General features: G+C 36.1%; 1 protein-coding gene across 1 annotated transcript in view; it reads right to left on the reverse strand.

Moving 5' to 3' along the window:
* The window catches only part of frem2 (FRAS1 related extracellular matrix protein 2), a 68,526-nt gene that overhangs the window by 28,469 nt on the left and 19,546 nt on the right, over positions 1-20,511 (reverse strand). The window contains exons 3-4 of the mRNA XM_023342793.1: positions 13,172-13,318; positions 4,269-4,499 (exon numbers count right to left, since the gene is read on the reverse strand). Coding sequence (XP_023198561.1) covers positions 4,269-4,499; positions 13,172-13,318 — 378 coding nt within the window. The remainder of the gene's footprint in view (positions 1-4,268; positions 4,500-13,171; positions 13,319-20,511) is intronic.

Genomic DNA, 20,511 nt, shown 5'->3' on the forward strand with positions numbered 1-20,511 from the left:
ATGAAGCCATCAATATAAGACAATCTTACACACAGTGGGGGGTCAAACATTTCTCCTCTCTTGTGATAACACTTGCTAAATCATTCTCCCTCCTCTCAATCTTCCAGCGTTTCTCCTTTCTGCTACAGCCTATAATCTGTCACTCCCTGGGGGGAAGTTGGGGGGCTGGAGGTTTGGGGGAGAGGAAGTGCGGCAAGAGCAGGATACCGGGCTCCTCCGCCTTACCTATTCCTTTCACACACTCAAACGCACCATGAATTTCCACTCCCACTCCATGCATATACTACAAACTTCATCTCACCTCATAGTACTTTCACGTCTCATTCCACCATTTCCTCCTGCACAGTCCCTTAATCCAGTCAAGATTTAGAAAAGGCAAACTTTTCATCCAAGTGGGTCAAGTTCACCTTCTTGAGAAAAACGCACTGTCATTTTAAAACATTCATGGGGAATGTGAAAAAGTCACACGCTTGTAAAGACTGTGCTGAATCTAGAAGTGCTTGCATCTAATCTTGTTTTTATCTAGCAGAAAATAAAGCAAAACAGGAACTCTGTTTGGCTTTTATAACTCGGTATAGCACTTCTCAAATATTGATAAATCATGAATATTCTATGGATACAGGGATGTGTTCTGTGTAGTTTTTTCTAGATGTTTGTACTTTGAGCACCTAGTATAAAAAATATGCCACATATGCAACAAGAAAACTAATAGTTGATAAAGAACACTCAGGTTCCATCTTTTTACCACAAGCAAACCTCTAAAGGTCAAAAAAGCCGTTGACCTTGTACCTTCATATAAATACAAATATGAGAAAGAAAACCATACTTCACATCAATGTAATAGCATTGGTGCAAAATGCGAACAGTAAGAGTGCCACTGATATATAGCATCACTGCGGGAGAAAAAGCAAGCAAGATGTATTACCAACTGTGGCAAGAAGCAGTTTCTTGCAGCATACAGTCAAACAGCAGGCTGCCACCTTCAGCTTTAGTCAGCACTGTGCATGGATTATATATGGAAGTATGCAGGAGGAGACTCAGCTATTGCAAAGGAAATGGGCTGCAGCATAAGTCCAGTTCTGTTGGTATTAATCAAAAAGTGAGGAGAATGAAAAGAACATATGCACTTTTATAACATTTTATAGTTGAGAGAGCTATAAAATGTTTACAAAAGTATTCACAACGCCTGAACACACAATACTCTGACACCTGAGGTTCCAACTCATCTGTGGTACCTTATGAAGCAAAACTCATTGAGTAAAAATATGATTTCCAGCATGATATTATCTTTCCCTGTCTGCTCTTGGGTTCAGCTCTTCTGTAACTAATGGGAGAGACCAAAAGTGACTTTTTTGGTCTGCTTGCAAGACTTTACATAAAGCAGAAAACTAAGACTGAACGTTACACTGCCACAGTGAAATGTTGGCAGTATCATGCTATGCTATTTCATTAGCAGGGTCATGGGTCACAGTTGATGGGAAGGTAGACAAAGCCAAACAACGTGTGTTAATACGTGGAAGAAGACTTGTTGGAAGTTGCAAAAGACTTGAGACTGAATAGGGAGATCAGGGTATTACACATACAGTCAATAAGTGAATAGAAGATCTATTCACATTTTGTGGCAAGACTTGAAAACCGATTAGACGTTCTCCATCCAATCTCAGTGACCTTGCACTATTGTGCAAAGCTGGTAGAGATATTTCCAGACGACTTGCCATTGCACATAAAAAGTGGTTATACCTACTACTAACTCAGGTCAGATGATAACAAATCCATTTCTGCACATTTCTAGGATTTTATTTGGAAAAACATACACATTTTCCCTCTGTTCATCTTACACAATGCACGACTTTTGGTACGTTTTATTTTACCAAATAAAATCTGTAAAACTAAAAAATATTGTTAAACAATATTTAGCAGCTCTAAAAAAAATATTGCACAGTCACACAGACGTTTTCAGTGCCCTTATAAGAAGAAACTGTGTTTGCCTAAATCTTGGAATGGTTCTAGTTAAAGCTTAGCATCTCCCTCCTCGAAAGTAGATATTAACCAGACTGAAATGTTTTCGAGGGAGGGAATCTTCAGGCCAACCGAAGGACCACACAAACGCTGGTTTCATCATTAAAGACCACACTGTTAATGCCACAGGCAAAGCCAAATCTTCTCTGGGCCCATTAGATTACAGAGGGACACATCTCTGTCACATAAGACTGTCCCTGGAGACAGCAGAAAACAAACCAGCTCCTAACCCCTCCTCACACACATCATAATTAACCCACAGGGGAGGAGGATAGGAGGCAGGAAAATGAAGCGGGGAGAGCCTGAAAGCTAGAGAATATGTCGACAAATGAGCAAGAGAGTTATGAGCAACTGTTGTGTGTTTTTAATTACGTAGAGGCTGAGCTGGAGAGAGGGATAATGCATACAAATACCAAAAAGCAAAAGTGACAAAAGAGTAAATCTAACATTGATTGAGCAGAGCTGTGCCACTTAATATTCCATTAATGTTTCAATTTTAAGAAGAGAGAGAGAGAAAAAAAACTAGGGCAGAGAAAATTGCAATAAAACCCTAAATAAGAAGGTGAGCTCCCAGTGTGTGGGTGAGTGGAATGTCTGATTTTATTGCTACTTTTGTAACACTTGTGTTTTTTTTAGGAAATTAACCACCATGTTCATTTTGAGGAGTAAAAACTAGAACCACCAATCTGAACAAAAGAAATGCATCATCCCTAAAATGCTTCTCATCTGGCTAACATGTCACAAATGAATTTCCATGCTGCAGCTGAGAGATTTCACAACACTCCATATCAGCAAGAGACAGTGTTTATATTGACATTTTCTGTCTTTTACTTTTCTTCATTTAATCATATATGCATGATGCACATGCAAATGTATCATTATGAAAAGTGTAATTGAATGTCAGAGATCATTTTGAGCTATTTTCACTGTAAATGTTGAATCTCTTTTTTTTTAACTTATATTGGTCAGGATGAAGTTAGAAAATATCAAAATCTTGATATATGATAGATAAAATTGAAGTCCATTTTAGCCTAATCAGCATTTGAGCAGAACATCTTCTGTCATTCGACACATATATGAAAGGATAAACCTCAAACATAATCCACAGTCAGTCCTGTGAAAAAAGCCTTGTGCAGTTTCACACACATAAAAATCTGAAACTGGCTTAGTAGCAGAAGTTGAATGATGGTAGTACATTACAGGGGTGTGAAAAAAAGTATTAGTAGTATTTGCAGCCCTCCTTATAAAGCTTCTGTTTTATGTTTTAATTGTTAAATTTAAATGTTTGGTGTCTTTAAGAAAATTGAGCAACTTCTGTAAATACAAAAATGTTTTCAAATTAGCTTAAGCAAAAACGATATCAAATTAAAGAAAAAATAACACATCTAAAACTATACCAATGAACAGATGATAAACAATCTATGACATTTAACAGTCTGAGAAGGGTTACAAAAGATTTTTCTAAGGCTTCAGGACTCTAGTGAACCCCAGTTACCCACAAATTTGAGAAAACACAGGTGGTGAGCGCTGAGCAAAAACCACTCCAAGAGCACATCGATGACTCATCTCAGGAGGCTACAAAAGAAACTAGAATGACATTTAAAGCAAGAAAAAGAGCAGGCAAGAATGGCATCCATGAGAGAGTTGTGGTGTGGAAACTACTGCTGACCAGAAACAGTAAATAAGTTGTTATTTGAAGCTGCTGTGTTCTTCAGCAGGACAGTTCAGTTCCTTATCCTGAACCATCTTGCTTGTGAGGTAACTACCTAGGTATTTTTCATTTAAATGACATGTTTTGACTTGATGGCTTAGCCATCTCAGCCCAAATAATTTGGATCAGATGACATAAAAGAGCATGGGGTTAAGGATTTTACAAACATGTCTCCATATCCCAAATACATTACTTCTACCCCACTATTTAATGTTTGATGTCAAAGAGCAAAAGTTCATCAGTATCATCAGTAAAGGGTCTGTTTCAAACTAGCTTGTAACACAAGAGAATGAGCGGGTGAGTGTTGTGAATTTAACGGAAATTAAAATGTTGCATACGTTATCTGGATTATGACCTGGATTCTTCCTGCTTTTTCAAGTTTTCATGTTTTTCCACATCTAATATATGGACAACAAAAAAAAATTATTTGCCTTTCATTTAAGAGACTCTCAAATGTTAGCTTTTGGAGAAATGATTCCCTGCACACAGAATGGATATACTGCAGGATATACGTAGAGTGTTCATCAGCAGCACTGACCATCATCCGGGTCTAGGATCTCCACTGTTGCTGAGATGGGAAACTCCATCACTCCCATCACTGGTTCTGACAGCAGAATCTGGAAGGTCTCCGCTTGCTCGTACTTATCGTCAGTCAGAATCTGAACACGCCACGTCGCTCTCGTCTGTCCTGGATTGAACTGGACCTGCCTTTGAGACTTCCCCTTGAAGTCCTCGTTTTTTCTTGCACTACCATCTTGTGTACCAATGCCTGTGAGGAACAAAGAAGAGAAAAAGCACAAAAAGAATTAGTCATGCAAAATGAATTTAACCAATATGCAAGAAGTTGAGGGAAAACAAAGACACAAGCGACGGGGGAGTGACAGACACAAGAAAGAAACAGATGAAAAACAGATTAAAAATTCACACCCTTTAACAGAGAGGTGAGAAAACGAGTGCTGTGTTTTTTCTCTCCGCTGATCACTTAGAGAGGAATGTGTGAATGATATTTGTGACTGAAATATTTAATATAAGGCCCACTCTTTGTTACAAGAGAGATTAGTTACAATGCAGTGGTTTCATACACATGAATAAGTTTTTCAGCTCTGTGTCACATCATTTTCAACTAAATCTAATCTGAATAAATCCTTTAATGTAACTCTATTTCACTGTGATATATCTAATGGCACCATCAAAATGGGGAGATAACCAACTGGTAACACTGGCTTTCAGATTACAGACAACAGGGAACACTTATGAAATGCGCTACGTCTGGAAGTGAGCTGTTCATGTTTCTTTGTTTACAGTCATAAAGCCCTTAGCGAACAAACAGAACTGTTACTACACCAGGCAGACACTCATGCCTGTGAGTCCAGGACAAAAGGATTTGTTATCTCTTTTCAGACGTTCTGATGCCTGCACAAACAACAAAGGGGGTGACAAACATATGCAGATGGGATTGAATACATATTGAACATGAGCACACTGTGATTATTGTATGCAGAAGATAAGCTGAAGGTAAATGTTGCAACAGAACAACAAAACACAGTCACACTCATTCAAATGAAATTTTTAATTTTAGCGTCGTTGCATTGTATACCAAAAAAGCGTAAAACATAATGGGAATGTTTTTTCTGGCATGCATTACTTACCAATCTAGACCAGAACAAATAAAATGAAAATACAAAATAGATAAATGTAGAATAAGTGCATTAATGTAAAGTGCATAATAAACAGCAGCTCAACATTTTAACAGCCTGAGCCAGCAAGGTAAATCTGATGGTCCCGGTTTTGATGTACCATTTGCATTTGCATGTCCCTCTCCAGGAAAAAAAGTTCCTGGAGAGGGTTTTGAGAGTCACAGCAGAAAGAAGTCTGACAACAGAAAACAGGACAAAAAGACCCATGTGCTGGAAAAAATCTAGGTCAAGGTGTAAAACCATGGGCTGTTGTATGTAAGTCAGTGATTAGTTCATAATATGCAAGTTCTGGAGGATAACATGTTCTTGGAGCCTGTGGCAACATATAGGTTGCTAAAATCTCCCCCTTTTTGATCTCAAGCAGTGATATCGTGCAAGATACAAACTACTGCTTATGCGTTCTGTAGTCATTAACACATGTCAGTGTTTTAGTTAAATGGAAGTCTTAATTTACAATGAGTGACTTCCTGGAACTGGCCAAGCATTCAATAATTTCCCTCAGTGACTATCATGACCTGGATCACTGTTTTTCAAAACATGGATCATTTACAGCCTTATCACCTAAATTTAAGACTAGTTAATATTCTAAACACTATGCCATAACATATAAAATTACATAATTATTTTTTTACTTTCACAATCCATTCTAATAATCAGTTTTTATTTTTATATTTAAAAAAAAAAACCCATGGAATAAAATGTGCCTTTAGAGAAAGAAAGTGTTGATCATAAAGTCTGTGAAGTGTCACAGCTCCACACTTATTCTGCTCTCTGGAGAAAAAAGACACAGTTTGTGGGTCATATTGAGGTTCCCTCTGTGTAGGAGGATATATTCCCTCCAAACTTTTGATCACATTGACTGTTAGTCAAGGAGTTAAAGATCTTGATGTTTCAAGTTACAAAAAGGTGCTCAAAAAATCCCCCAAATACTTGTCATACTCCAAACCTATCTTATTTTTGTCTATTGAGAGATTTAAATATGTGATCTATAAATTCTTACGCGGTGAGATTAATCACTTCATCAACAGAAAAATGCTGTTGTAATACAGCTCATTTACACATGAAGGAAAACTGTAGAAAGGCAGTTTAGTGCCCAAAAGTTTCTCCTCTCTGTGAAATATAATTTTCTCTTCATCCAGCATATTTGATAACTACTATGCCAAATAGTAGTTGCTACTATGAGGCTGGAATAAATCCAACCACAGAGGAAATACAATAACCAGGCAAAAGTACACCTCTTAAAAGTTCTCCATTTATTTATCACAAAAATTACATAATATAACAAATTATTTGCTTCTGCTGGTGTTAAATGGGATTCTGATCTTAATTTAATTTTGTGTGCAAATGGTATATCTCCTCTAATTAGTTAATCAGGTTTCTTTGTCATTTTCCACACTTTACCTTTTTATTGAAGCTCCCGGTTTTTGTTTACAAATTTAGAATTAATCAAGACCATTAAATTACAGTAGCCTGTAAAAGTTAAAAGGTCTTCAGTTTTATTTTTGTTATTTACAAATGGAAAAAGTGTAACATGCATTTGTGTTCAACACATTGAATCAATACTTAGCAGGAGAACATTTCGATCAATTATAGTTGCAATTATTCCTGAGTTTGCCTCTGCCAAATTTGCTCTTCTAAAGACAAAAACTTTCACATTTGGTGTAAAACTATATCAGCTTTTCAGAAAAAGAACATCATGCCAACAGTCAAACATTAAGATGGTAGTGTCATGCCTGTTTTTTGGTCATCTGAAACATTTAAGTGTGACAAAAACCCCCAGAAAAACTAAAATGCTTTTTTACAATGCTATTAAACGGAAAGCAGATTTATTTGGAATTTACCCAAATTAAAATAAAGTTCATTTTAATGAAGATAACAGGAGAGTCATAAACAGATGTATGTAAGCTGCAAAAGGTCCCCTCGTTTACAATACAGCTTTCTAAAAAGACTGATGAATTAAAACTAGTCAATACTGAGACTGAATTTACTCAAAATATGTGGAAAATATGTGGGTGTACAAAAAAATATCAGTTGTAACCTGTGTGAACTGAACTAGAGCTTATGCTTAGAAAGTGTGAACTGGCACCACATTTTAAGTAGCATTTTGTCTTCAAAGACAAACAGTGGATTTTTAAGGCTCTGTGAGGATTTGTCAGGAGAATATGGCGACCTGTTATTGGATGCAGAAATCCAGAGGCTCAGAAGGGGAAGAGTTTTGAAGCACTTCTTGTCGCTTTTGGTTGAAATCAAAGAGTTCATGCAGTCCAAAGGGGAAGATGCCTCACAGCTCAAGGACACAGACTGGATGCTTGACCTTGCATCTTAAACAGACATCACTGGGAAACTAAAATGTTTGAAGTGTGAGCTGCAGGGTGAGAGCAAGAGTCGCTGATGGTAAGCAAATATAACGTTTTTTTTTTAAATGGTACAGCAGAGGTTCTGCAGAAAAGGTGGAATAAAAATAAGAAACATAGACTGGTCAGACAGAACATTATGATCACCTGCCTTAAATGTGTGTTAGTTCTTCATTAGCTGGCAAAACAGCCTTTACCAAGCAAGGAATGGACTCCATTAGACCACTGACATTTTGTTGCGGTTTCTGGCATTACAACATTAGCATCAGCTTCTTTAAGTCCTGCAAGTTTGGTTTTTTTTTTTCAACAAATCTTGAATTAGTGAAAAGAGGCCACAGCCATAGGGGGAATACAGGTTTTCAAAAAAATTTAAATGGTATGAAGCAATGTGTCGGGAGGTGATATGTATTAAAGTCACAACCACATGTACAGCCAGAAACAAGGTTTCAAGCAGAACATTGCTCAACATTCTGCTGCTGCCTTGCCTCCTTGCCATACATTATTACATATATTATTCATCAGCTTAGGACACCTTCATCTATTATTCAGTAGTTTTGGTATGATGCTCTTGATCCCCATTGTTGGAGTGTTAGACTGGGGTCAGTATGGGGAAACCCTGCCTGGTCTGAGGCTATGCAGCCCCATTTGCAACAAACAATGATGCACCAAATATTCTGACACCTTCATCTCAGAAGCAGCGTTAATATCTTTAGCAATGTTAGCTACTGTAGATCATGTCTTGGATCATACGGAACAGTCTTCTCTTCTCATGTGCATCAATGAGAAATAGGTTTCCATGTTTCTTCCTCAGATGCTCATCATGACATCCCACAAGTTTCAAAAAAGTATTTATTCAGCATTTCATCAAAGTTACTCAAATCATCAAGCTTCCCTGTGAGGAGCCTAATACTCCATTCAAAAAGAGGCCTTGGATATCAGAACAGATAAGATTTATTTACTTCATATGTCAGTGGTTTAGTGTTATGCCTGACCTGTATATTAACTAGTGTATTATTGTAATAGTAAGAGAATAAAAGCGCAGTGGAAAAATCACCTCAATCAGTCTGTGCAAACGGATGCAGTTCTGTGAAGAGGAGCGGTTGTGTCTGAATAAGAGCTTCTCAGGAGAAGTCTTCAATGCCCAGAGATGAGGCGATGAGAGATTGAAGAAGACAGAACGTAAACATGAGAAGAGTTAAGTCGAGTGACAGCAAAGCAAAAGTCAGGAGGTGAGAAAATTATGATATTTGTAGGAAAGGTTTGGAAACACAAATTCATAAAGAAATAATGTGACACGTGTAGTGTTGCTGTATGTGAACTGACTGATTTAATTGATTGTTGAAAGAAGTGTGAGAAAAAGGTGAGTTTAAAAAGAGAAGCAGGAGAATCCAGACTGATCGACACGTTCTTGTCCAGTACTATCCTACCTGAGCTTTTGCTTTGCAGGGGCAACTTTAAACCTTGATCTTATCCCCGTGTTCCTTCTCTGCTGATCCTCACTACCTGTACACCTGCTGGGATGGTCTCTGTAAAAAGCTCTGCTTTAATGTTACTTGGAACCACACAAGCTTTCATCAGCAAACCATTGCAATAGCAGCAGGCTTCTCGCAACATTCTTCCCTGCTTTTTATTTTATCCCTGACATATTCCTCGTTGAATCTGGAGCGATCAATCTTTTTCTCCGCACACCCGAATCACAGCAATTACTGTGTGGGTTTTTCATTCTTGCCTTGGCTGCTTTATCTATTTAAGAGTGTTGATCTTCGATCTTTATAAATATTATTCACTACGTTTTACCAGCACACAAAAATTAAAATTTTTCAACAGATAAAATGTTTTGAATTTCACTGTTTCTTTTAAGACTTTGCAATAGATGTCCACAAATAAATATAGGGGACACAGGAAACACGGTGCTCTAGTCAGATGAGAAAACAAATAAGCCTTCTGTTTTAGCTAAAAACTAGTTGCCCACTACACATTACCCAGAAAAATTCATAACCATGGTGAGAGATGGTAGTAACATCATGCTAGGTGTCCATCATGCCAGGTGAACTTAGCAAACATCCATCATAAAAACAAATATAGACATATAGGTATGGTTCCAATTGAATCATTTAAACAGTCAAGTGCTGTGCAAGACTTGAAATTGTTGTTCACAGATGATCTCAAAACAATCTGACTGAGATCGAGAAAAATTTGCAGAGAATAATAAGCAGATTCAGCCTCTACACTGCAAATCTGGTGATGACAAAAGGGTTGTAATTGCTGTAAAAGTTGGTGACAGAATGTAGTGATGCGTGCTGTGCTGGGCTTTATGAGGTGGGAGCATGTGGGTTCAACACATTTTTTCTGATTTTTCATTGATAATTTGAAAAACCTTTCAATTATCTTCCACTTCGCTACACATAAAATCATAAAATTACAAAGATATAAATATGGTCATAACGTGACAGGATGTGTAAAAGTTGAAGGTGTAAGAAAGTCACAGTGTATACTAATTGCTTGTTAATGTGAAAGCCTTTAAATAGTACATACTGTACAATGCACTTAGCAGCTAAACCTCATAGGTATTGCCTTATGACAAATCCAATGTGCTGTAAAAATATTTCTGTGAAAATATTCTATCGACATCACAAATTCAATGACTGAATATTTAAATTCCTCCCTGTGACTTGGAACTGTGGTTTTGTTTTTGAATCCCTATTCTCTGCTCTCTAAATCAAAGCAACAAAGGCAATGAAAGAAGTGAGCCATTATTGTCAAGTACAGTCAAGGGGTATTTGTCAGGTCTTTAAAAATTGCTATAGTCAAGCTCTGTCAAGTTCTCTGTACACACTTTACAGCAGCTACACACACCCACACATGTACGCCCAACCCCCCCCACACACACACATATACTGTATATATATATATATATAACTTACAGTATATATTGTACATATATATATATATAATTCAATATGCTTCATTATTCACCTCTTTCAAAAATCAGTGGCATTTTTAAATATTTCTGTGGGTATAATGTATAATGTAGTGTTTTAATTTGCATTTCACTGTTATCTCTATTAAATATCAGTAACCAGTTTCTTTCCTTTTTAAAAAAAAATCTGAGCAACAATGTTTCCTGCTTTCACAAATGAAAAGACTTTGGGCTATGAAGTAAAATGTAATAATTTTCTAAAGCCAGAACAAGAATTACTTCAGTTTAATTTTCACCCCAGCCATGGACTTATGCCTCTGCTGAATTTCTGTGAGCTACATCAGCCTAGATGAAAGTGGTTTCAATTTGAAGTGTTTCAGCAGTTCGTCAGAAAGCCGTGTTACCTAGATGCTGCTTTTAAAACACTGTCTTGAAATAGGATGAGTGTGTGTGAGTGCACCATCTATGGGTGTTCAGAGATAACCATGTGTTTTAACTGTGCAAAGACAGAGAATCAGAACATGGTTTCTCATTTGTACTTAAGGGACAGACTTCAAACCGTCCCACGTCGTGTGAATTCTCACAAGTATATCTATACATATTATTGTACACCCTGACACACTGGCATATTTAAAAGGGACTCCGGGATTTACAAAGACCAGAATGACGATGCGAGGCGGCAGGGTAAAAGTTGCTTACAACTGCTACTTGTTCATAAGCAAACCAGCTGAAGCATGATAAAGTCAAGGCTAAGGGAGGTGCTCAGAGACAGCATCGTCATCATCCCTTAAACCTTCAAACCTGCACAAACACTCCGACATAAGCACAAAAACATGCTGTGCTGTTCCTTTTAACACCAAATCACCAACCTCTGCCACTCAGAAAGCTTAGTATTAGATTGGCATTGAAGCAGTAGTAGTTGGGTACAACTGAGATATATGAGATATATACTGTGATATTATATATATATAGATATATACAGATATATATACATATATATATATATATAGAGAGAGAGAGAGAAAGAGAGAGAGAGAGAGACATACATGCATGTGTGTGTATATATACTGTATATATTCGGCAGGCATGTTCTGCAGGGAAACCTCTAGAATATTTCAGATTGATGAAAAATATACTGTTATTCTTTAGGTATGCTCTTATTATAAGTTGGCTTTCACATGATACTCCTCAGTTTTATGGGTTCTTCTCCGTGACCTATTTTCCAACACTAGGTGAAATATTTAAAACCAAAAATATATCCTGGGAAAAGGAATTATACTTTTAAGATCAACTGAAACAATCACTGTGAATCTTGGAGGCCTAAATATTCATCTGTGATGGTTAGATTCAGGACACAAATTTGTGTATTACACTTATAACGCCAAAAATGAAATGTCTTATTTGTTTGTATTTAATATATTTAATCTACAATCTCTTTTGCTTAGTTTTTAAAGTCTATCCTGAATTCTTACCTCTAAATGAAAGAGATATAAGTTGTAAATTATATATATGATGCATGTATTGATAAACCAAACATAAGACTAAAGTTCAACTTATTATGTTATATTTTTTTGAAAGCAAATTATAATAACCCCCAGGAAAATGACGTTTTCCTTTTTCAAGAAAAATGAATAAAATATTGCCAATGAGTCAGAAAAGCCTAAAATTACCTTGGCCACATTTTAATTACTGAAACTTCCAAATGAAAATTATGTAAATTTAGAATAATTAAACCTTCATCAGTCAAATCAAATCACACTGTTTGTACTAAACTAATAGGAACTGTCTAATTAAAATCTTGTGCAATTTCCACCTAAACAGTTGAATTACCGAAAAATGATGCATGAAAATTGTTAATCTCATTGCAAAATTGAATTTGCTGTGGAAATTCACAGGGTGTGTTTAAGAGAAAATGCAAGTTTAATTAGTAAAAAAATGTAATAGCAGCTTACTAATATGAATGCATTTGTTAAAAAAAAAAAAAACAGGCCACAAGTTTTCATGTGGAAAAAAATGTACTAAGACCCATCATTTCTGAGGCTTCTAGTTTCAATGTTTACAAAGTCAGCTCCACAATCTCATTGCAATAACAAAGAGGAGAACTCAAAACTCAAGTAAATAAATAAATTATAGCAATAATGTTGGATTGTCTATTTGAGTATAAGTTTTAATTATTATCTCCTATTACTTCCAATTCACAAAACCAAAGTGTTTAGCTTGATAACAGCAGTTGGGGAAAAGTCAGGGCAGGTGTTTGTGTTATTCATGCAGGGGCAATAAATATCTTCCCAAGAGGTTACAGCAATTCATCTGACAGTTATTGTGACACTGCTGCCTAGAGCCTAGTCTGATATTATACACCCTGCATCAATCATTGTTTATTATGGCTAAATCCAGAGACAATAAATCTCAGTTCAGAGAGATGAAGGCTGACATAAAACAAAGGAGGCATAAAGGCAAACAGACTGACCAATGAATGACGTCTCTCCCAGATATCCTCTTCGTTGGAGCACCACCTCCAAGAATTTGTCTTCCTCATCCACCACATAATACTCTTTCTCCATGGAAATCCAGGCCCAGTCCAAGTGGAATTGCTGTCCTTTAAGTTTGTTTCCACCTAGAAAACAAATAATTAAAAAATAAAAAAATTAAGATATACCCAACCCAAGTGAAGCTTTTATAATAAGCGAATAGACATAAACCAGGTTGAAGTGACTGCTGTCGAATGAAGACTAACAAAAGATGGTTAAAAAGTATAACCCATAACTTGGTTAACTGAGCAACTAATATCTGAATTGAAATGTATGATTTATTTAGTTTGATTTTTCATTATAGATCAAAAAAACGAAATTAATTTGACTTTTATTTACAAACAACTGTATTTGAAAAACAAGTTCATAGTCAATATAACACAGACTACTTATAGTTTTTTCTTCATAAAATTATTAATTAAAACAAAAATCATCTTTATTATTAAATATTGTTAAATACTATATACAGCTGAAATTATGTTACAAAATAACTAAGAACGCTTTGCACAAAATATCAATAAAATTGCTTTCTCATGTGAACTTAAGTCTTGACATTTTTGCATTTGTTAAAAATTAAAATATAATATAAATATATATATATTTAAATATAAATGAAATTATGAGAACAGAATATGTGACCTAGGGGGATAACTATAATGAAATTAGGATGAAGAGAAAGTGCTCTAATTAGTTTTGGTTTGCAGTTTACACGTTCATTAAAAGAAAACATATGATCCTATACTATTGAGTCCTGTTGAACAGTGTTTTGTTTTCTTTTTATAATCATCTGAGAGATTCGAGCATGCCAACAAATCAGTGTATCTAAGAAAACAGTTGCAGAGTAAATTGTGTTTTTTTTCTGCTAGGCTAATAGAGGAACTCAATACCTGCCACTTCAAAAGAGTAGGCAGGAAGGATGGCGCTTTGTGCATCTAATCTAACCACCTACACTCGGGGGTTTGTTACTGAATGGAAATCAAAAGAAAGCACTAATAAAGGGAATATAAGAAGTGGAGGCATCATGACGTTTTTAATGCTTTTGTATAAAGGCAAACAATGCCTATTCTTGCAGATACTGAAACAGACCATTTTTAAGCACCCTTGCAGTTCATTAAAACATAATTTCTCCTGAAAAATGCAACAATCTAATTTATATCCGTATGTCTTTAAAATGAAATGGAGTAAACAAATAAAACGTCTTTATCTAAGAAGGACAAAATAAAATAAAATGGCAATTTTCTTGCAATTTTGTTATGTTGCAAGGTAAGCATTTAAACTGATTTAGTATCAAAAGACCCTTCAAGGTTTGTATGAGCTAATCAGCCTTCTAATAGAAAAGAAATATTCAACTGGGAAGCTTGGCATTTTTGTGTGCACCTTACTGAACACCAGAGCAGTTAAATGCAAGAGCTACCTAAGAAGCTTAGAGAGAAGAATATACTTGGTATATTTGTCTTAAAGAGAGAATGAGACAGCCTAATTTTCATGAGACCACATCTGCCAATTTACCAAAAAGTACAAGGTTGATGGGGATGTAGCAAAGCTTTGAGAAAGTCGATGCGACAGAAAATGCCCAACCCCAGGTGGTCAGTCTAATTGTGTAGATGGTAGAAATAAAGCCAAGGAAACTATTCAAACTGAACTCCAACATCAAAAGAAAGTTATTTTGCACCATAAAGAGATCCAAGAACATACCACTAATGACAGAGAAAACACAAAAAAGGGAAGGCAGTAATTTGTTGAAGCTCTGTTTTGGTTCTTTTTTACTTTTTCTTTGGTTACTTCTTTATTCATGGCATAAGAAACCATGAATCAGTACAGAGCATAATGAATCTGAAATCTATGAAGACTTCCCAGAATAAAACACACAGCTTAGTGTCTCTCATCCTCTTTTTGGCAATGCTTCATCATTTGTCAGATGAGTTTGCTGGCCAATCATGAACCTTATTCACATTTTTCAAGCATATGTTTTCCATCCACTCAAATTTCCATTAATTTGTTTTTATCATTCACTCTGAATAACCAGATTCTTTGGGAATGACCTTCAAAGGTTTACATATTTAAGCTTCACATTTTCAACTGAATTAGAAAAATGAATTAACTTTTTGATGATGTCTTAATTTACTATGATGAACTTGTACAGAATACAGAGAAGAACAGAGATTGGTGTGGCAACATATTACAATAAGGGCAAATTTTTTTTGTAAATATATGAAATATTCAACTAATTCCATAATTAAAACAAAAGTCTGAATTAACAACAAAGGATAAAATAAAACATCTCAACTTGTGTTTATGGGAAGATACGAACCAATAATATGTCTCCATGTGATAGCGTTAAGCATCATATAGATATTACCTTTAGCTACAGCATCAATTTCACATCTGTTTGTTTTACAAGATTTTTCTCTAAATGAAAGATTTTATGCCAGCGTAGTAGATTGCACTGCATCTTCATCATAAAAGGTCATAAAGTGATGCCGGGCAGAACTGTTGTTCGGTAATCCCAGTGCAAACAGGGTGGTGCTGCTCTGTCACATCCATAATTAAGAGCAAAGATGATTTCATCCATCTCCGCAGTCAACACCCGTTCGCCTCAGCTTTTCTTTTTTTTTCTTTTTTTTTTACAGAATAAAGCTCTAACATGGTTTGCTGACATGGTGCTAAAACACACAGAAGAGGTGAAAAGTTCAGCACTTTCCAGCCTGGCAGACACATCCACAACATGCTGAGGTGAGGAGACTGCTAATATAATCAGAGGTCATGTATCCCCCTCTCGAAAGGCCTTCAGGCCAACTTTAAGTTTCACGTATCAGCTGCACATTCTGAATTGCACACGTTTACATCGCTCCGATTTCAACCACACTGCAAACTGCAACCCTGGCTTTCACCCATGATACTGAATGCCCTGTAAACTGACACACAAATCTTAGTTCATGTCTATGTTGAAGTTTGTTTGTGTGCATGTTCCTTTTTCGTGACCTCTCAGTGGGGGCGAGAGGCTGTGCACAAACAATAGGAATCTGAAGCAGCAGGCTACAGAACGCCTCATTCCTCCAGCCATTTAAAGGGATGAAAGACCTCTCACGTGTGCTGACAATACACAGAAGATGTCTTTGAAATTGTTCTCAATGCAGGGAAAAAGCACTCTCCACGTTCCTTTTAGACGTTTTACTGAGAAAAATTCAGCACACAGGTTTGTTTTCTTTGCCTTTTCTTCTCAGACCAATTTGAGATCATTGCTTCTGTATGACAAATTCCAAGGATCATGGCACCCCCGAGAAACCCTAAAAGAAAATATCTGATGTCTGACTGCCACTGTCTCTGCAATGTCTTGGGATGTACTTTACCCAGTTAATACTGAGTGCTGTAATGTCAGATGAGATTAGCCTCGAACTAAAAAGCCCTAATATTAAAAGGCATGAAACCCTCCTGCACAGGAACGTGAAAAGGTTTCATGCTGTGATGGAGCTAGAAGACTTAAACTCACCTCCCTTTCAAGTGCCTAAAAGATGTTTTTTTTATTTTCTCTTTTAAAATATGGTTCACTGTCTATGTTCTCATTTAATTAAGTTTTGCCCCAGTGGACAGCTATACAGAATTGAATTACAGGACTAAAAAATCTTGAGAAAACAACCCATTTTCACCAGAAAGAAACTACATGTGGTGAATGATGTCTCTAGTTAGATATGAATATCGGTTCTTTCCTGCTCTAGATGCAATTTCAACATGTTTTTATTTATATCAGAAAAAGAAAATGAAATCTTGCAAATTTGCTTTGCTGTTGGCCTTGATAAACAATCTTTGTAATAAAATAAACATCAGAAAAACTTTGATGTTTGAAGAGGAAAGAAACAGCATCAAATCAGCAATATTTTTTTTAATATAAATTCCAAGGCCACTCTATTTTCAGTCTTCTGTCACTCAAGATGCGTAAGTCCATTGAGGGAAATACTGTTATTCCATATTCACAGTGACATTAATTGACACGTACGTTCCATATAAGTCATGCCTACTTTGGTTTGCAACACGGAGAAGGGACAAGATTATATTTTAACATTTCTGGTAATTGTGAGTAATAATAAAGTAGTTATGTAAAGTTGACAGTTAATATATAGAAACAGAAATATATCACTGTGAAAAACATGCACTTTTCAGAAACACGGTGCCTTGCCATACTTTTTCAAGGCCCCGTAGGCTGACCAGAGTTGACTGAAGGATTGAAGTAAACACTGGTCAAATCTGAAGAAAATCTGTCAAAAGCTTCAAAAAGGCAGGGACAGATGTTCATCTTTCAAAGATGAACAAAGAAAATGTACATACAGCAGAACTACATTTGAATGGTTTCTATCAAAACATTAGGACGACCCAATTAACACTCAGACCTAAATCCTATTAATAACCTGTGGAAAAATTTGAAAAATTATTCTTTACACTCTCCTTCCAATCCCACTGAGCTTTAGTGGGTTGAATTTTAAATGTAAATCAAGATATCAGACATTTCATTTAGGAAAAAAAATAAAATCATGCATTTTTCCCTTTTACTTTAGAGTTATGCACTACTTTGTTAATTATGCAAAACATCAATAAAATGCAGGGAAGTTTATGGTTATAATCATGCTGTGAAGTAAGGTGATTTTAAGAAGGTATGGATACTTTCTGTAAAACTTTAGACAACAAAAGAATTAAATGAGCAAATTAAATATAAAATATTAATTGTGTAATGACATTCAGGATCAACTTCAGTAGCAAATGTTCCCTCTGCATGGTGAAGCAACAGACACAGGCAATTACAAAATTTCTGTGGAGTCAGTCCTGCTATTTCTCTAACATTATGAGTTCAGTTGCTTATAAATATCACTTCCTTAAAACTGTTGTTTGTTACATTTGCTGTCAGAAAAATACAAAGTGGGTACAGCATGAGTACCAGAAATAATTATCATGGAGTATTCTTGTTCAATGTTCAGTTCAAATTCTCTTAGAAGACTTCTTTCAAGAATCTTCAGAAAATATAACATGTATGTAACACTCATAGAGAGGGAGTCGTCACTTCCAGATAAAAAGGATGTATAAAATCTGTTGTCAGTTGTGTGTTCATAAGCTTGTGCTCTTGTGACATCACCTCACTTTTTGCTGGATTGCTTTAAGCTGTTCCTATCAGGGACTGAATGAAGAACTACAGGCTCCACATTGACAAGGCATTTACATTTCAGACATAAAGTCGATATCAAATTAATTAAATGCAACTAAGTCAAAAGTTTCTCAAAAATGTGCTAAAAATGAATGATGATGCATTTACTTTCTTTACTTTTTCTTTATAGTGTGGTTACATTGGAAAGTGCTCCCTATATAAATTGAAAATATCGTGTAGCACACTGGTGCTATTCTTGTACAGTACATCTATGCTGCAGGTGTTGGTGTGGTGCATCTGTTCCAGAAACTAACTGTATCGGGCAAGCAAAGAAAGTTACCACCAGCACTCTAACTGTTTTTTCACTATAAAAACTTTCTGAGAAGCATGTGAAGTTTTTTGTTACACATTCTGCTAAGACATCAATATTTCAATATCAAAAGAGGCACAAAAGATTTTACAAGCACAACACTAAATCCAGATAGACTCTTGCTCAAATCTCATTTTCTGCTTGACTCCAGACTCGTAATGCCATCATTGTTGGAGTAGAGAAAAAAAATATGAAGACAAACTGGTTTCGAAGGTTTGGCGAACCTGCCCTGAGGTAATGGGAGTTTTTTGTGCACTCACCAGATTTAAGTACATTGATATAATCAAAACAAAATAATCAAATTATGCATTTCTTATAGTTTAATTGGTTGGCATTTTATAAGAATCTCAGCAGTCTTGACTCTCTCAACTTCTAATTTGCTTAAATGTTGTTTCATCATTTATACTGTGTTTGATCATTCCCTTCACAACTTGAATCACTGCTTAGAACTTCAAACCGAACAAAATCTAGAGGTGAATACGATATTTATTTTACTGTTTATCCCACTATATGCACTTTTGGGCATAAAGGAAGTGAATCCCACTTGCATTCACCCAAAGCATGCACCAATTCAATTGCAGGAGATAAAAGTGGTGTCTGACGGAATAATGCATTGCTTCCAACCTGTATCCAATCGCCATTGGGCATGACTTTGCTGCTGAGACACCTTAAGCCATCTTGGACACAAAAAACCATAAGAAAGTGACATCTGAGGCAGAGAAACTTTCACTCCTTTGAAGTTCCTGTGATACACTTAATAACCGTGGGGTTTTTCCACTGATGTCTACAAAGACAGCTGTTTATGACCCTAGGCATAGCTCAGAGGGGAAATCCTCGGGGAGGAGGAAGCAGTGACTTCCTTCAGGTACTTAAGAATAGCTGTATGCACATTTATCGTTCGTCTATGCAGAAGCTACGGCATGCCCATTATGCATGCCTTCATAGTGTCGGATGAATGACGACACCTATAAAATTGTGTGCTCTCCAACAGGAGTGCTCATTACAGAGCCACCACTCCAGGATCTCCCATTGGCTTCACTTTATTATTTAAAAGAGGGATGAGTTTAATGTAGCCCATTATTGGCACTGCTGAGACTAAAACTTGACCCAAGATGATAAAATACCAACTGAAAGCTTTGGCTTTCCGTTTTCACTTCTTTTCTGCTGTCATTGTTCTCAGATATCATAGCAAAATTAGCAATATATATATATTGAAGTATTTCACCTGCAAACAATGAGGTATGTCTCCAAAAATAGCTCAAAACCACTGAGTACTTCTATACTGTATTGTGAACAGACTGATGCAAACGTAGCATTACCTTACATTACAATGCTTAAGAGTTTGAAGTATGACTTACTGGCCAGCTAGAATTCATTATAAATGACAAAAAAGGAGACCAGAAATAATTAGATGATAGATGAAAGAGAAAAACAGCAAAGAAGAGGGATTATATGTGAATCCTTTCAATGATCACAAATAGTAGGAAGAAAAGGGCAGGATGTAAGTCAGATGGATTTACTGCAATGAAATAAAGATGATCAGTTTGTAGTTGTGCTCAGGTGTCAAGGGAGTCCAAGTTGTTTTATTAGTGACCTTTAGCTCATTTGCTTTGTTGGCTGTGTTATCTCTTATCTTTTTCTTCACAGGACTCCATAGAGTTTAGCTTAAACCCAACACTAAAAAACACAACTCCCCTACCCTTCTTTTCTTTAACAATGACTCATTGTGGTCTACCTTCTTTGTGATTATGATTATGTAGACATCAGCTAACATTTCT

The sequence above is a fragment of the Xiphophorus maculatus genome, chromosome 11, assembly GCF_002775205.1.
Source record: "Xiphophorus maculatus strain JP 163 A chromosome 11, X_maculatus-5.0-male, whole genome shotgun sequence".
NCBI lineage: Eukaryota > Metazoa > Chordata > Actinopteri > Cyprinodontiformes > Poeciliidae > Xiphophorus > Xiphophorus maculatus.